This window comes from Dendropsophus ebraccatus, chromosome 10, assembly GCF_027789765.1.
Source record: "Dendropsophus ebraccatus isolate aDenEbr1 chromosome 10, aDenEbr1.pat, whole genome shotgun sequence".
Lineage (NCBI taxonomy): Eukaryota > Metazoa > Chordata > Amphibia > Anura > Hylidae > Dendropsophus > Dendropsophus ebraccatus.
Window position 1 is genome coordinate 17,092,332 of NC_091463.1, and position 18,440 is coordinate 17,110,771.

General features: G+C 46.9%; 1 protein-coding gene across 1 annotated transcript in view; it reads left to right on the forward strand.

Annotated features, from left to right (window-relative positions):
* The window catches only part of EEIG1 (estrogen-induced osteoclastogenesis regulator 1), a 51,247-nt gene that overhangs the window by 22,176 nt on the left and 10,631 nt on the right, over positions 1–18,440 (forward strand). The window contains exons 3-6 of the mRNA XM_069986152.1: positions 11,008–11,128; positions 11,720–11,749; positions 17,238–17,354; positions 18,353–18,399. Of these exons, the coding sequence (XP_069842253.1) occupies positions 11,008–11,128; positions 11,720–11,749; positions 17,238–17,354; positions 18,353–18,399 (315 nt within the window). The remainder of the gene's footprint in view (positions 1–11,007; positions 11,129–11,719; positions 11,750–17,237; positions 17,355–18,352; positions 18,400–18,440) is intronic.

The window sequence follows — 18,440 nt, forward strand, 5'->3', positions numbered from 1 at the left end:
AGAGAACAAAGGATTACACAGCGGGACCTGCGTGAAAGCCAGTATTTAGAGGTCAGAGAGGTCAGTGCTGACTTCAGAGGAGATAGCCCTGTGATGTAGCTGTAAATTAACTCTTTGTTGTCCTGTTTTGTTGCCTCATCTCCCTCCACCCCTCCCCTCTCCATAAGAGAACCATGAAGACAGGGGGGAGCGCTTCAAACTGCTTTCTCATGATAAAAATGCATTTTTTTGGTAATAATCCCAATTACAACGTTTCTTAAAATCGCCTGTACTATTGATTTCTGCAAAAAAATGTAAACGACATTGACACTTTAAACTCCTACTGTCTATAACTTTCTGAAAACACTTTTTTCTCTGGAGTACCCCTTTAAAGGAAACTTAATGAAGTTTACTGATCTTAATAAATGGTCGCCTGTCATTGCCCCTATGGTGGAGTTTTACCTTGCAGGTTGTGACCCTCATTTTGGATCTTTTAGGAACATCCTAACGTTCAGTCACTGGCTGTCCTTATGTTCGGATCCCCATAATGCAGTGCAAGTAACGCGGTGATGGAAACACATGAATAACTCATCTCCGATCTACGGGAATAGACCTTCCTGATGAGGGGCTGAAGACGCGTGCGGACCGGGGTCACGGAGCTCATAGTCCTGTCATTCCTCACTATGGGGAAATAAAGCCTCTTTTCTTCATATTAACAGTCATGTGAAGCCGAGCCGGCGCTGCGTCTGTGAACTGTCACGACATAAGTCATCACCTATGGCGTATCTGCTGCTTATAGTAACGTCACATGCTCCAGACATTAGTGCCGCTGTGCCTTATTATATGACTATATGGCATGTATAGGGTAAGGACCATACTAAGCACAGAGCGGGTGTCCCTCCTGGAGAGGTGACCTCTGCACACTGCAGGTAGGTGGCCGGGTGACAGCACGTTGCTATGACCGGTGTGTACTTAGTCCACAAGGTGTGTTGGCAACCGCATAGAGGTAGCACAATAGGTGCCGTGCTCAGGGATCGCAGCTCTAGATGCCTGGCGTTCCTCCCGACGTGTTTCTCACTCACCTTGAATAGTTCGGGTTTTGTTTTCAAGAACATCAGGTCCTCGGAGAATGAAATCGGAGATGTAACTTGTGTAAACCTAGATGCTCCCCGCATTGCAGTGCTGGGCGCAGCACGTAAAGCGCGTTCCGCCCTAACATTAATGCCGGATATCGGTATATTCAGGATTTTATTCTATTTTCTGCATTGTAGTCTCTGATCCCGGATGAATCAGGCAGGCGTCTGGTGTTGTCAGTGTATACATGAGTGACAGGCTGCCTCATGTATCTATATTAGTTATTGACTAATCCACCCATCCCTTCATGTTACAGGTGGTTTATGCACATTCCCCGCGTGACCAGGTGTTATTCAGACCGCTGCGGCACCTGTCAGGTCCAATACAATTAGATCGGATAATCTATAACCACAAGGGAGTGTGCCTGCAGGTACCGCCAGCTCCTCTGCTATCCTTCACCCCGTAACTGGTATGGACACTTGTATAGCGTGATGTGTTCTCTCCTCTATATCCTGTACATTATTACACAAGTATCATAACCCGCTGGGAAATCATCCATAACATCTCTCTGTCCTGATGTCCTTCCTCCCTCAAATCCTGTTGTTTAGGAAGTTACTAGTTTATCATAAAAAATCCTTCCTGCCCGGCCGCCCCGGGTCCCAGGCCCTGCCGGCAGCACTATCTGGGGAATGTACGCCTCCTATCTGCTTCGCTGGCCCTTTAACCCCTTACACGCCAGTCTCCGGAACATTGGAGTTTTCGGATTGCAACGTGAAGGCTACTTTCATGGTATAGACCTGACTTAAAGGGCAACTTGGCATCACCAGAACTGCTGGGACTCGTCTGTCAGCGTCATCCTGGATCACAGCCACTTCAAAGGATATCTCTGCGGAATCTCTGGTGGGTGTAGGAGTAACATTGTGGTTATAGTGGATGAAGAACACAATAGTGATAATCCTCATAGCCCCGGCCCAATGCTCTTTATACCCAGGATGTGGTTAAGCCCTTTATAGATATATCCATCTGGATGTTCCCCTCTTCAGAACCCGTCTCTATCTGCTAAAGCTGAGAAGCCCAGGAGACTCTGTACAGTCACAGATATCCAGTGACCATCTATTGTATTTACAGGTGGCTATGAATGTCAGCCTAACCTGCCAAACCCAGAGTGACCAGCTGACCTTCTAATGTGTATGGAGGTGTCCGAAGGAATTTCACCTAGCACAATTCTTTATAGGGGTCTGACGGCAGCATATTCTAGTTTTGCAACAGCTGGAAAGCCCCAGGTTGGGCAACACTGTTATCTACCCTACTGCCTGGACTGGTCAGATCTAAGAGCCTGGTAGTTACCACACCAAGACGTTTGCTATGGGCACCTTTGGCAGAACTTCTTGTTGGTGGTATTACTCTGCAATCCAGCCCAGAGAATGTGTACTCTACAAAAGCTACTCCCTTCTCCTGTACATCCTTTGAGAGGGGTCCCTGCTCCTTAACATATTTTGCCTTTGACAGGAGTCCCTGCTCCTGTACATATTTGCAAGCGATCTCTGCTCCTGTACATACATTGAGAGGGGCCCCTGCTCCTGTGCATACTTTGAGAGGAGTCCCTGCTCCTGTATATACATAGAGAGGGGGTCCCTGCGCCTGTATATACATAGAGAGGGGTCCCTGCTCCTGTATATACTTAGAGAGGGGTCCCTGCTCCTGTATATAATTAGAGAGGGGCCCCTGCTCCTGTGCATACTCTAAGGGGCCTATTCCACGGGAGCAATAATAGTTCATTTAGGTTCAAACCTAAAATTCGCCACCCGCACGTCGCTACAGCGGAATAGCGGTGCGCGGCAGCAACCGACGATCCAAGCAGCTTCTCCTGCACTCCGTCTTCCTCCCCGGGTCCCGCGTGCAGCATCAACTCCGGAACGGCCTGACTGAGCTTTCAGACCGCTCAGCCAATCACAGGCTGGGACCGCCGCCAGTGATTGGCTGAGCGGTCTGCCAGCTCAGTCAGTCCACACAGAAGCTGATGCTGCGCCGCAGGACCCGGGGAGGAAGACGGAGTAGAGGAGAAGCCCTGCTAGGTAATGTATGCTGCAAGGGCTGCAAGGACATCAGTAACGATGTCCCTGCAGCCCTCGCTCAACGATCATCGAAGCCCAGTAAACGAGCTCCAATCTAGCAGATCGGCGCTCGTTTACATCGTTGCTCGGCCCGTGGAATAGGGCCCTAAGAGGGGACCCTGCTCTCGGGAAATTGGTTTATCTCTCATAAGGACATTATATGGGACATGTACACTAATGCTGTGCACATTACTTCGGAGCTGTCACCATCTGAGACGCCTTAGATGTTCCTCGGAGTCTGTATTAATGCATTAGAGCTGTAAATAGCTTTTACATGTCCCTCGCCGTCTTCATTCTGGTGACATAACTGAGTCACAAAGCGTTTGAAGCGCTCGGAGAAGTGTCTTCTAAGTATATGAAGTTCTCATAAATTTTAGATGAGCCAGAAACATGGCGGCCTGCAGTAGATGCCCGTACCGTCACCCCGGTTATTGTCTATACAGTAATGGGTGGTAAAGGGTATTACATCACAGAGGGCACAGGTAATGATAGGGTCGCTGTGCCAAGGAATTGTAATCATTACATAACACAGGCCGGGCCACCTGTTCATAGGATTTAAAGGGCAACTCCAGTTTACTCTACATTTTCCACCTGTACAGTTACTATAGTATGGAGTCTGCTTCTCTGTTAGTAAGGGGGTGACCCGCATCCATAGGCAGGTAGTAAAGGAGATCTTTGTTAGTCAGGGACATCCATCGAACAGGAGCCCTTTGTCCGCATCATGCAGGGAACACGAGAAGCTGGGTCGCCCGCTCTCCTCTTATACATGGGAAAAGCTTGTGAATAGCAAGTGTGATAACCATTCATGTCGTGTCTGCCGCTATAACAGCAAGGATAGTGACTGAACAAACAGCGGAGAGAGAGGAGGGGGTGGGTGAACCATAGCAGCCAGACCATGTTCGCTAAATTCTTCCATTGTGTCCAAAATATCTGCTGAAATCTGATGCCGGCCATTGGGGGCTTGTAGGGGAAAATATGAGGCTTGAGGTGGAACAGAACATCTGAATGCAATTACGGCAGACCGGCCCCGCACCTTGTAAACCATTGAGTCTTTTCCCAATTTTTTTTGTTCTTGGGAACACCATGCGAGATACCCCCCCCCCCCCTTCTCCTATAGCGTGGGCTCACTGCATTGTTATTTTCAGCTATTTTGGTTCTAGTCACTCAAAGAAAAAGTTAACTAAACGGCGGTGGCGCAGTTCCCTAACGTCCCGCATTACCATGGAAACCGGAAAATCCACCCCCCCCCCTTTCATTAGTCGGAACTGGAAAAAGAAAGGGTTAAGTCCTGTACTTGACTATTGCGTTACAGAGCTGTATTCCCTAATTCTTCCAGTGTTAGAACATCTCTTTTCCGTGCACGGCGCCCCCTTTGTGCCCATCTGTCACCTCTTTGTGATTACGCCAACCCCCCCCCCCCCCCCCCTGGTCTTAGTATTAGGATAGGTATACGGGAGGATATGTGCCCACCTCTTCTCTATAAAGACACTGGGGGACTGGATATAGTCAGGTAGTTTGTTCTAGCCGTGACCCCGGCGGGGACTGTGACCTGTCATTCCCTCCGCCGTGCCTTTGTTATTATTCTACTTAAACCTATCATCTCCTGTTGCCATTCTCTTACGTAAGCTATAAAGCAAGACAAAAGAAGACGCGGAATAAGTTACGCAAGTCCCCCCCCCCCCCCCCCCCTTCAACCAGCGCCGCTGACAGCAAGAACAATACGGCACTATTATAAGAAGATTTTGCTCTTTTGCGCACAAGCTTTTCCTTACCGCCTGTTATTTCCATGGTTTCTCCCATTACTCGCCATCATGGAGAACGTATACAAACTACACGCATATGTTCTGACCTGGTCTGAATTGAACCCAGAGCACCAAGTCTACGGAGCGTTACATTTACACCAATTGGGGTTCAATCTGGACTTTTTTTTTTAATAAGCACAAAAAAGCCGCCATAGAATATACAGAATCAATGCATGACATTGCAGTTAAACTCACCAATATGACATGTATAAATACAACATGTAACCAACGCATAGGAGCACAAGGAAAGGAGGATAGCAAAGAGAGAGACGGGAGAGAAAAAAAAGGGGGGGGAAGGGACAGGACAAGGACTCCCGGGCCGGACTCACCCGTTCCCCTTGTCCAGGCCATCCAAGTTGTTACAAACTTTTCCGTCTTTTCCTGTAGGGAGGCTGTCGGCTCCTCCATCCTTTGTATATTGGACAACCTTTCTCTATGCACTCTAATATAAGGCTGTGTTTACACTACGTTTTTATTTTTTCATGCTTTTTTTTTCAGACATTTTTGTGAAAAACTGATGCCTTTCTGTGCATCCATTTTGATCTAGGGATACACTATGTGTATACGCTCCGGCCGGGATTCCATAAACGGCAAGGTGACGTATATTTTCGTATTAATCACGGCCATTGTTGCAATCGGCAACAACGGCCATACTTTTACAAAAATATACGTTGTGTAAACGTGGCCTATTAGAGTGTAAACGTGGCCTATTAGAGTATATGGCCATCCTCAGGCTGGGTTCACACCACGTTTTTGCAGTCCGTTAAACATATCCATTTGATTACTTTTAAGGTACAGAAAAACGTGGTCAACTACATTTTTGAGTATTTTGAGCTTTTTGTGTACTTTTTTTGTTTGTAATGGAAGTAAATGGAAAAACAGATCCAAATGGGTGCACACAGTTTCCATCCATCTTTTTCCCCATAAAACGGATACGTTAAACAAACTGCATAAATGCAGTGTGAACCCAGCCTTAGAGTCCAATAGCCACTTTCTGTATCATCAGATATTTTTATTTTCACTTTCCGACTTTATCTAGTACAAGAGGTAATTTGTTATATCATTTTGCAGCGATCCCGTGATCCGGATGGTGTCGTTGCACCTGCCGGGTTATATGGTGCGCCCATTGTGGCCGGCGGCAGGTGCAGCGCTTCCCTCCTTTGGTTCAGTACCAGGCAGCTGACCCACAGGTCTATAGTTACACAGAACGGATTGTGGCATCCATCTTATTGTCCTTTTGTGCATCTCGGTGGGGAGGGGGAGGAGGGTACGGCCATTGTTATGCCAGGGTTTGGAGAAATTCCATCCCAGGCGCTCTATAATGTGTCTTTGTTTTCGCAAACAAGCTGGAGCTATGACCCCCCCTGCTCTGACGTGGGCGCCCTCATCTAGGATCATGATGTCAGGTTGGTGCAGGAAGAAGCAGAACTACAACTCCCATCATGCCCATTTACTTTAAGCCAGCATTTTTCCAACCCGTGACCCTCCAGCTGTTGCAAAACTACAACTCCCATCATGCTCCGACAGCCTTCGGCTGTCAGGGCGTGATGGGAGTTGTAGTTTTGCAACAGCTGGAGGTCCTCAGGTTGAAAAGCACTGTCCTATGTATCAGAGTTGAGATCTATCAATGTGTTTCTCCTTCAGAGAAAGTGTGAACACGTGTCAAATTCTTGGTGGGTCTTGTTTCCACCTTCCCCGTCCTCCCCTCCTCGTACTGTGAAGTCGGACTTTAACCTTCCGCGATCCCTGAAGAATTTTAGGAATGTGTTGATTGGAAAACTTGTTGGTGCCTGCAGGCCAGGAATCCGGTCGGTTCACCTATAACTCACATCACATCAGTCCCCGGTTTATGTTATCAGTGCAGATAAGGCCCGGGAGTTCTCATACAGGTCCCTGGTGGCCGGATTGTGAAATCCTGGGTCCTGTACATTGTGGTATGTTCTGGAATCCCTCATCGCCAATGTTATCTCTACAGATAAGAACATGGAAATGGCATGTACTCGGTCACACCTTGTTTTTGAAGTACGCATCTACAATGGTGGGGGTTGGAAAGGGGATTTTCTACCTACACATTTAATGGTATATCATACAGATGGTAGATGTGGGGGTTAGATGCCTGGGAACCCCCCCCCAGTCATTGCATGACAGTGCTGCATTTCTCAGTCATAGGATGGAAGCAACTAAATGCAATGAGTATTGATAGTTTAGTCGATGGAGGTTCAACCCTCTTTATAACTTCCAAACCAGACTTCAGGGCTGTGGGGCTCAATGGGAAGTAGAGTCTTCTGCGTCTCCTTTAATTCAAGTATGGGGGCTGACCTTTTAAACAGTGCTGTGTGGCCCTGTGCTGTCCCTATTCATTTGCTTGTTTGTCCTTTGCTGTCCCTATTCATCTGCTTGTTTGTCCTGTGCTGTCCCTGTTTATCTGCTTGTTTGTCCTGTGCTGTGCCTGTTCATCTGCTTGTTTGTCCTGTGCTGTCCCTATTCATCTGCTTGTTTGTCCTATGCTGTCCCTATTCATCTGCTTGTTTGTCCTGTGCTGTCCCTGTTCATCTACTGTTTGCCCTGTGCTGTGCCTGTTCATCTGCTTGTTTGTCCTGTGCTGTCCCTGTTCATCTACTGTTTGCCCTGTGCTGTGCCTGTTCATCTACTGTTTGCCCTGTGCTGTCCATTTTCATCTCCTTGTTTGTCCTATGCTGTCTCTGTTAATCTCCAGGTTTATTTTATGCTGTTCTTGTTCATCTGCTGTTTGCCCTGTGCTGTCCCTGTTCATCTGCTGTTTGCCCTGTGCTGCCTTTCTTCATCTGCTGTTCTCCCTGTGCTGTCTCTGTTCATCTGCTGTTTGTCATGTGTCCCTGTTCATCAGCTGTTTGCCCTGTGCTGTCCCTGTTCATCGGCTGTTTATCCTGTTCTGTCCCTGTTCATCTTCTCTTTGTCCTGTGCTGTCCCTGTTCATCTTCTCTTAGTCCTGTGCTGTCCCTGTGCATCTTCTCTTTGTCCTGTGCTGTCCCTGTTCATCTTCTCTTACTCCTGTGCTGTCCCTGTGCATCTTCTCTTTGTCCTGTGCTGTCCCTGTTCATCTTCTCTTACTCCTGTGCTGTCCCTGTTCATCCTCTTTGTCCTGTGCTGTCCTTGTTCATCTTCTCTTTGTCCTGTGCTGTCCCTGTTCATCTTCTCTTACTCCTGTGCTGTCCCTGTTCATCTTCTATTTGTCCTTTGCTGTCCCTGTTCATCTTCTCTTTGCCCTGTGCTGTCCCTGTTCATCTTTTCTTTGCCCTGTGCTGTCCTTGTTCATCTTCTCTTTGTCCTGTGCTGTCCTTGTTCATCTTCTCTTTGCCCTGTGCTGTCCCTGTTCATCTTTTCTTTGCCCTGTGCTGTCCTTGTTCATCTTCTCTTTGTCCTGTGCTGTCCCTGTTCATCTTCTTAGTCCTGTGCTATCCTTGTTCATCTTCTCTTTGTCCTGTGCTGTCCCTGTTCATCTTCTCTTTGTCCTGTGCTGTCCCTGTTCATCTTCTCTTAGTCCTGTGCTGTCCCTGTTCATCTTCTCTTTGTCCTGTGCTGTCCTTGTTTATCTTCTCTTAGTGTGGGGGGCGCAGTGGTGAGTGGAGCCCCATAAAATCTATGCTGTTATGGTGAGCCTGTATAACAGGGTGGGCAGCAGTGTGGCCCCTGGGAGTGCAGTGGACCTTTGCCAGGTTCTGACATCGGCCCTGCCTGACAGTAAAGGTCCCATAGTCCCCCGTACACTCACATTACACTCCGTACGACTCCGTGCTCACCAACTTGTGGCTCCAGCAGTTGCAAAACTACAACTCCTGGCTAACAGCCAAGGGCTATCAGGGCATGCTGGGAGTTGTAGTTTTACTGGAGAGCCCTAGGCTGAAGATCATTGTTATAGAAGATATGAGAACAGAGCTCAGGAAATCCTATTGACCTTCCATAGCTGCATGTGGTGGAGTATGATCCCGGGATCAGGAGGCAGCCATCCCAGCAGGTACAATGCTCGCACCATGGATGTCCACCAAGAAGACGGGAGACTCCACAGGTTACAGCAGATTATAGTCTCTGTCTTCCCCTCCACCCCTGGTTCTCAGAGCCGCTTCCTTCCGCTATACCTTGTCCTCAGCGGTTTTGCACACCGGTTTTCTCTTTGCAGGAAGTGTGACCTGACCACAGATGATTCTGCATCTCCTGTCCCCGATGTGCGGAGGGAGGCTCCGGCAGCCATGTCACCCGGCGGGTCCCCAGCCACCGCTTGCATCACTCTGTTATCTCTCTATCACATATCCTTCTCCCCTGTGTCTGATAGGACGGAAAGATCTGGAGCAAAACAAGATTACTGCCAGTGTGTGATGGCCTGTCTGTGAGCACACAACACATGGCTGACCTCCCCTCCCCCCAGGATTACTGAGGACATTCTGAGACTTGTAGTACTTCTATCTATCTATCTATCTATCTATCTCGACCATGTAACGTTTCAGAGTGGGGTCACCAACGCTGCTGACTCCATAACTACAGAGACCAAACCTCATCTGGTATCAGCACAAAGACTGTGCCTGCCAGGAGCTTCATGGCTGAGCAGCTGCATGCCGACCTTACATCCCCAAGCACAATGTCCAGCATCAGATAGAGGGGTGCAAAGCTGCCACCAGGGGACTCTGAAGAGGAGGAGACATGTTGTGTGCAGTGACGGATCACACTTCTCTGTTGTCTGATGGAGGAGTTTGGGGTTGGTGATGCCGGGATAACGTTCCCTGCCTGACTCTATTGTGCCGGGTGTAAGGTTTGGTGGAGGAGGACGATGATATGGGGGGCCCCTCAGGGGTCGGCCTTGGCCTCTTAATTCTTAAGGGGGGGGGGCGGGTTTGGCTTATACTTTTAGCACCATAGGACCTCTAACCACACAGATTTACCTGCAATAGGAAATCACTAGAAGACATGACAGAAGGTTATCATCCACTGATAGGGAATGAGGAGGGAGGCTGCTGATAGACCGGAGGCTGCCGCTGCTTCCCCCTCCCCCCACCCTGCTCTTAGCTTCTGGGCTCATACTAATGGCTCTCACCGCTTTTTATCTCTGCTTGTGCAGTGGGCTGTGAAGTAAAGGAAGTTCTGTTAGATATGGCAGCCTGGCCGCCCATCAGCTGCAATCCCACACCGCCGGATGCTGCCAAGACTACCACTTTCACATCTGTATACTCACAGCAAAAATTTTACCTGCAGTTGTCAAAAAAAAAAAAATCTGGGCCCGAAATACGTCTCTAATGGTTGCAAAACTACAACTCCCAGCATGCCCTGACCGCTAGAGGTTAGCAATCACTGCCCTTTACTATCGTATGGCAGCAAAATCTAATCTTTACTATCCAGGAATAGAAGAGCACAGCTACTGTCTTCCACAAAAAGCGCCACCCCTGTCCTCAGGTTGTTTGTGGTATTACAATCCGGCTTCATTCACCGTAATGGAACTGCAACCCCCCCACACACACACACACACACACACCCAGACTGAGGAGAGGAAAGGTGCTGTTTCTGGAAGCTGGAAGAAAGCGGCCATGTTTTTCTAAGCCTGTAGTTGTTGCTCACAAGAGGAGGACAGCGACTCCTTACATGTGTCAGACAGCTGTGGCTTTGGCTACAGAAATGAAAGATAGAAGAGCGGCACATGAGATCAAGCACACGTCTGCTTTATCCTGCCAACGTTTTTCCCCTCTTCTTTAGGGTCGGCCACATTGGTTGGCACCCAGCTTTCCCAGAAACGGATACTCATTACTCAGCTATAAGTATATAGAAAAAGAGTCCTGGAAAACATGGATAGAGCCATAGGCCATAGGCTATATCCATGTCTTCCTGGCAGCCCTAGGGCTGCACCCAACTTCTCCAGAATGCAGAACATTGGAGAACGTCGCCGAACCTGAACAGTTCAGCAACTTCGCTCATCCCTATTTGTTACTTTGCATGTTGCACGGAGTAGTATGTAACAAGTGACGCCCTGACCATAGACATAATATGAATGTGTCTCCTTCTGTCTCTTATCACAGGGTGGAAGTACAGGAGAACTGCGTACGCTGGGGGAAGAAGCTGACCTTTGTGTGTAAGATGAGTGCCAACCCCGCCACCGGTGTGCTGGACCCGTGTATCTGCAGGGTCTCTGTCCGGAAGGTAAGCAGATGACAGTGGTGACCGGGAAGGGGGGGGGGGGGTGATGTGGCTTTTGCTTGAAGAGGCTATTATGTCCGCTAAGCCTCATAATCTGAGCGTGCAGCCTATGGATTAGGCACCGTGCTGAGGCCGCATAATTATACACGAAGGGGATAGGTCATTGTATGACATCATCGACATTATATAGGCCTGTCAGCTGGCAGAAGTTATGGCACTGCCAGGCTACAGTATATGGGAAACCTGTTGCAAAACTATAACTCCCAGCATGCCTGGACAGCCTTCGGCTGTCCAGGCATGATGGAGATTGTGGTTTTGCAACCTCTATCAGGGGACTGCTGTTCCCCCATCCCTGATATACTGCATTGTTATCCTGTGTGATGTGTGGGAGGCATCGTGTGCATGCGCCGCTCTGTATGTGATATGTAGGCTGCAGGATGTGAGATGCATGCACAGCTAGGCTTTACGTTAACCCTCTGTGACGCGATGACCCCAGTACTTCTCCGGACTATAACACTAGCCCAGCCAATTCTGTTCATGGTGCTTGTTGATAATGTCAGAGTGGAAATAATAATCTGTCTCTTCCTGTTACAGGAACTAAAGGGTGGAAAAACATTTTCAAAGGTAAGATAGAGGATGTAATTCACTCAGCGCCCCCCCTTACCCTATATGTGACACACAGAAGCCTGCGAGGGCGGCTAGCCATAGCAGCCTTATATAACGAGAGCATATTGATAGCACATCCTATTGTTATTTGCATGTCTGTTTTGTATAATACTTGTATATTATTTCCTGTACACATTCATTGCTTGGGTGTATACACCGATCAGCCATGACATTAAAACCAGGAAGTGTATAGCGTTGGCGACAATGGCGGATGTCGGGGATGGGATGTATTAGACGGCAAGTGACTGGTCATTTGTTGATGTCACGTGATAAGAGACAAATTGTGATGGTTAGATGACTGGAGAAGAGCTGGCACCAGGATGCACTATGGGAAGAAGACAAGATGGCAGGGGCAGTGTGATGGGCAATGTTCTGCTGGAGACCTTGTATCCTGGCATCATGTGGATGTTACTATGACACCAACCACCTATCTAACCATTGTACACACCAAGTTCCCCCCCATCCTGGCAGCGGGACCCACTGATGGCAGCAGATAATGGCCCAAGGGCCACACTGCAGACTTTGTTCAGGACAAAGAGATGAAGGTGGTGACTCCAGGTTCCTCAGATCTGCATCCAATCGATGCTGGAGAAACAAGTCCCATCCATGGAGGCCGCACCTTACTCCTCACAGTATCGGCTGCAGATATCGCAGGTCTATGGAGTCCAGTCAGTGAGGACTGACACAGTATTAGGCCTCATTCACACGATCCATACCGTGATCAGCGCAGCGATGACTGGAGGAGGATCACAGCACGGATCCCCTAAAGTGCAGCCGCCCGGCAGCAGGGATGACAGGAGCGCAGAAGACAACTACTCGCCTACTACCCTCTTGCCGCCTGGCTTACATGTTTACCACCACGGGGGGAGTAGGCGAGTAGTTGGCTTCTGCGCTCCTGTCACCTCTTTTGCTGGGCAGCACGGGGGGAGTGGGGATGGGATCCGTGCCACGATCCGCACTAGGACATGTCTTATTTATTCTCGGTGCATATCGCGGTGGGGGTACGGATCTTGTGAATGGCTGCATTCACTGTTCCGCGACCTAGGACAATTTTACAGGACGTGTCAATGCAGCCTTAGTGGTTTTAATGTTATGGCCGATCACAGAGATTCCTCCTGCGATGAATGTGAGGCAGTGACTCGTGCCCGCTGGTCCGGGATGCCGCTGGTTGATCTATAATTAGACCATTAGTCACAGACTCTCAGGTAAGGAGTCACATCATTGGGATTAGTGACGCCTATTGATTTTGCTAGGGAAGGATTGCTGAAGCAGATTCCTTAGGTAGAACACGTGAGCAATAGCCGGGACATCAATCAGAGTAATATCACATTGTCACAGTAGAGATGTGGAGGGCTCGGATTAATCGCACGCTCAGCAGTGTACGGAGGAAGCCGGTGTGAGGACTCTATGGGCCGAGCATCCTTTCATTCCTAGCCCCTTCCTCTATGGGTTTCCTGCCATGATGGTGGGATGTGGGGACCCCCTGCCAAACAACCGTGTGTGACGCAGACTGGATGCGGTGGGAAAGTAGTGGGGCGGATGACAAACACCAAGCTAGGGATAAAATTATCCTTATTCTTCAGAAAAACAACCTCGAAAGGGGTTAAGGAGGGAGCGCTGAATCGCCCGATCAGTGCATTGTATAACTACACTGTCAGCAATGAGATCTGTAGGCAATGTGTATAGTGGTTATTGGAGCAGATCTCTTATAGGAGCAGATACCATTGCTGCAGTCTGTAGGTAACGTCTATTATAGGAGCAGATACCATTGCTGCAGTCTATAGGTAACATCTATTATAGGAGCAGATACCATTGCTGCAGTCTATAGGTAATGTCTATTATAGGAGCAGATACCATTGCTGCAGTCTATAGGTAATGTCTATTATAGGAGCAGATACCATTGCTGCAGTCTATAGGTAACATCTCTTATAGGAGCAGATACCATTGCTGCAGTCTATAGGTAACATCTCTTATAGGAGCAGATACCATTGCGGCAGTCTGTAGGTAACGTCTCTTATAGGAGCAGATACCATTGCTGCAGTCTATAGGTAACATCTCTTATAGGAGCAGATACCATTGCGGCAGTCTGTAGGTAACGTCTATTATAGGAGCAGATACCATTGCTGCAGTCTATTAGTAGCATCTCTTATAGGAGCAGATACCATTGCTGCAGTCTATTAGTAGCATCTCTTATAGGAGCAGATACCATTGCTGCAGTCTATAGGTAACGTCTATTATAGGAGCAGATACCATTGCTGCAGTCTATTAGTAGCATCTCTTATAGGAGCAGATACCATTGCTGCAGTCTATAGGTAGCATCTCTTATAGGAGCAGATACCATTGCTGCAGTCTATAGGTAACGTCTATTATAGGAGCAGATACCATTGCTGCAGTCTATAGGTAACGTCTATTATAGGAGCAGATACCATTGCTGCAGTCTATTAGTAGCATCTCTTATAGGAGCAGATACCATTGCTGCAGTCTATAGGTAGCATCTCTTATAGGAACAGATACCATTGCTGCAGTCTATAGGTAATGTCTATTATAGGAGCAGATACCATTGCTGCAGTCTGTAGGTAACGTCTATTATAGGAGCAGATACCATTGCTGCAGTCTATAGGTAACATCTCTTATAGGAGCAGATACCATTGCTGCAGTCTGTAGGTAACACCTATTATAGGAGCAGATACCATTGCTGCAGTCTATAGGTAACATCTCTTATAGGAGCAGATACCATTGCTGCAGTCTGTAGGTAACGTCTATTATAGGAGCAGATACCATTGCTGCAGTCTATTAGTAGCATCTCTTATAGGAGCAGATACCATTGCTGCAGTCTATAGGTAACATCTATTATAGGAGCAGATGCCATTGCTGCAGTCTGTAGGTAACACCTATTATAGGAGCAGATACCATTGCTGCAGTCTATAGGTAACATCTCTTATAGGAGCAGATACCATTGCTGCAGTCTGTAGGTAACGTCTATTATAGAAGCAGATACCATTGCTGCAGTCTATTAGTAGCATCTCTTATAGGAGCAGATACCATTGCTGCAGTCTATAGGTAACGTCTATTATAGGAGCAGATGCCATTGCTGCAGTCTATAGGTAACGTCTATTATAGGAGCAGATACCATTGCTGCAGTCTATAGGTAACATCTATTATAGGAGCAGATGCCATTGCTGCAGTCTATAGGTAACATCTATTATAGGAGCAGATGCCATTGCTGCAGTCTATAGGTAACATCTATTATAGGAGCAGATACCATTGCTGCAGTCTGTAGGTAACATCTATTATAGGAGCAGATGCCATTGCTGCAGTCTGTAGGTAACATCTCTTATAGGAGCAGATACCATTGCTGCAGTCTGTAGGTAACGTCTATTATAGGAGCAGATACCATTGCTGCAGTCTATAGGTAACATCTCTTATAGGAGCAGATACCATTGCGGCAGTCTGTAGGTAACGTCTATTATAGGAGCAGATACCATTGCTGCAGTCTATTAGTAGCATCTCTTATAGGAGCAGATACCATTGCTGCAGTCTATTAGTAGCATCTCTTATAGGAGCAGATACCATTGCTGCAGTCTATAGGTAACGTCTATTATAGGAGCAGATACCATTGCTGCAGTCTATTAGTAGCATCTCTTATAGGAGCAGATACCATTGCTGCAGTCTATAGGTAGCATCTCTTATAGGAACAGATACCATTGCTGCAGTCTATAGGTAATGTCTATTATAGGAGCAGATACCATTGCTGCAGTCTGTAGGTAACGTCTATTATAGGAGCAGATACCATTGCTGCAGTCTATTAGTAGCATCTCTTATAGGAGCAGATACCATTGCTGCAGTCTATAGGTAGCATCTCTTATAGGAACAGATACCATTGCTGCAGTCTATAGGTAATGTCTATTATAGGAGCAGATACCATTGCTGCAGTCTGTAGGTAACGTCTATTATAGGAGCAGATACCATTGCTGCAGTCTATAGGTAACATCTCTTATAGGAGCAGATACCATTGCTGCAGTCTGTAGGTAACACCTATTATAGGAGCAGATACCATTGCTGCAGTCTATAGGTAACATCTCTTATAGGAGCAGATACCATTGCTGCAGTCTGTAGGTAACGTCTATTATAGGAGCAGATACCATTGCTGCAGTCTATTAGTAGCATCTCTTATAGGAGCAGATACCATTGCTGCAGTCTATAGGTAACATCTATTATAGGAGCAGATGCCATTGCTGCAGTCTGTAGGTAACACCTATTATAGGAGCAGATACCATTGCTGCAGTCTATAGGTAACATCTCTTATAGGAGCAGATACCATTGCTGCAGTCTGTAGGTAACGTCTATTATAGAAGCAGATACCATTGCTGCAGTCTATTAGTAGCATCTCTTATAGGAGCAGATACCATTGCTGCAGTCTATAGGTAACGTCTATTATAGGAGCAGATGCCATTGCTGCAGTCTATAGGTAACGTCTATTATAGGAGCAGATGCCATTGCTGCAGTCTATAGGTAACATCTATTATAGGAGCAGATGCCATTGCTGCAGTCTATAGGTAACATCTATTATAGGAGCAGATGCCATTGCTGCAGTCTATAGGTAACATCTATTATAGGAGCAGATACCATTGCTGCAGTCTGTAGGTAACATCTATTATAGGAGCAGATGCCATTGCTGCAGTCTGTAGGTAACATCTCTTATAGGAGCAGATACCATTGCTGCAGTCTGTAGGTAACGTCTATTATAGGAGCAGATACCATTGCTGCAGTCTATTAGTAGCATCTCTTATAGGAGCAGATACCATTGCTGCAGTCTATAGGTAACGTCTATTATAGGAGCAGATGCCATTGCTGCAGTCTATAGGTAATGTCTATTATAGGAGCAGATGCCATTGCTGCAGTCTATAGGTAACATCTATTATAGGAGCAGATGCCATTGCTGCAGTCTATAGGTAACATCTATTATAGGAGCAGATGCCATTGCTGCAGTCTATAGGTAACATCTATTATAGGAGCAGATACCATTGCTGCAGTCTGTAGGTAACATCTATTATAGGAGCAGATGCCATTGCTGCAGTCTATAGACAATGGCTGTTATAGGAGCAGATGCCTTTGTCGCATCCAAACCCTCATCATCCACTCCGAGTTGAATCTTAGGCCTCAGATTCCACACAGGATTATGTCACCAGAGAAGTATTTTTCTACAGTCCTGCGTCACTTCCCAAACATCTCAGGCCTTGGAGCGGAGGGAATCCTGCAGGACGGGTCTGGCCTGTTGTACATGTATGCCAGTGTTTTGGCATACATAGCTGGCATGATTGGGTTGCAATTTTACACCTCCATTATAATAGCAATGTATAGACACAGTGCACTTATAGAATAACCCTATACTGTATATACCATGCGTCTTTGTGTAGCTTTATCCTGTATTCTATTCACTTTCCAGCTGGGCTTTGCCGACCTGAATCTGTCAGAATTTGCCGGTTCCGGATCCACAGTGCGCTGCTGTCTTCTGGAGGGATATGACACCCGGAACACCAGGCAGGATAACTCTATCCTAAAGGTATCATCCAGCAAGCAGTAATGCTGTTATTATGATCTCATTGCATTTTCCCTTTCCTGTTTATTCCCCTTTAATTCATGTTCACCGGCATTAAAGTAATTTATGATATGATAATCGCCCTAAGAATCCAGGCCGCCCTGTCACTATGAACCAGAGACACTGGGCGACTATTAGCTTACCGAGATCTAGTGACATGGCTGAGGCATGTGGCATTACCTGCCTCATGTTTCAGAGATGTCATTCATTTATAATGGACCTGTTGTCTTCAGTCACTGCCTCCATTATCCCTGATCATGCAGTGTGTCTGTAAGCCATTATATACTCTATAAAGTCTGTCTCCATTCTCTGTTGTCAGCCATTGATACTACTGCGACTGCAGTGTTCTTTAGTTACTGACGGCAAACCCCAGAAACATGTCTGCCACCACCGTTCTGTGAACACCCTGAAACCAGCAATATATGTTTGCACTCTTTACCTGCTTTATGCAACCATTTTTACTGCTCCTTTGCATCAAAATACAGCAGCGTGGCATCTTGATGAAAAAATATTGTACCATTTGGAGTATGCAGCCACCTTGCAGACCAATGTGTGTCCATGGTTACAGACTACAAACAGACCTTGTGTAGTCTGATTCTGACCACAAAGATGGATGGAAAGGAATCTTATTCTGGTATTGTATTGTATTATATTTGTTTCTTTCTATGGAGACACATGGATCTGTGTAGGAGCTGTATACACAAAACGGTGGCATCTTTTTTTAATCACTTTGTGAGGTTGCATGGAAATAAAATAGGGAATCGCTAGAACTGAGTAGTAAAACCTGCACCCACACTGGGGACGAGAGTTGTGCTGTCTCTGAAAGAAAGTGTCCATGTTTTCCTAATTCTGGATAACCCCTTTAAGTGCCATCTCGAATTCTACACCATAGCATGATGTCATTTACCAGTGACTCTATTAGTGTCTGTATTATAAACACTATATGCAATTTTCCTTGACAGGTCACCATTGGAATGTCCCTCCTATCTGGAGACCCATGCTTCAAAACGTAAGTGTTTATATAGCATGACAAGGCTGCTTATTAGATGT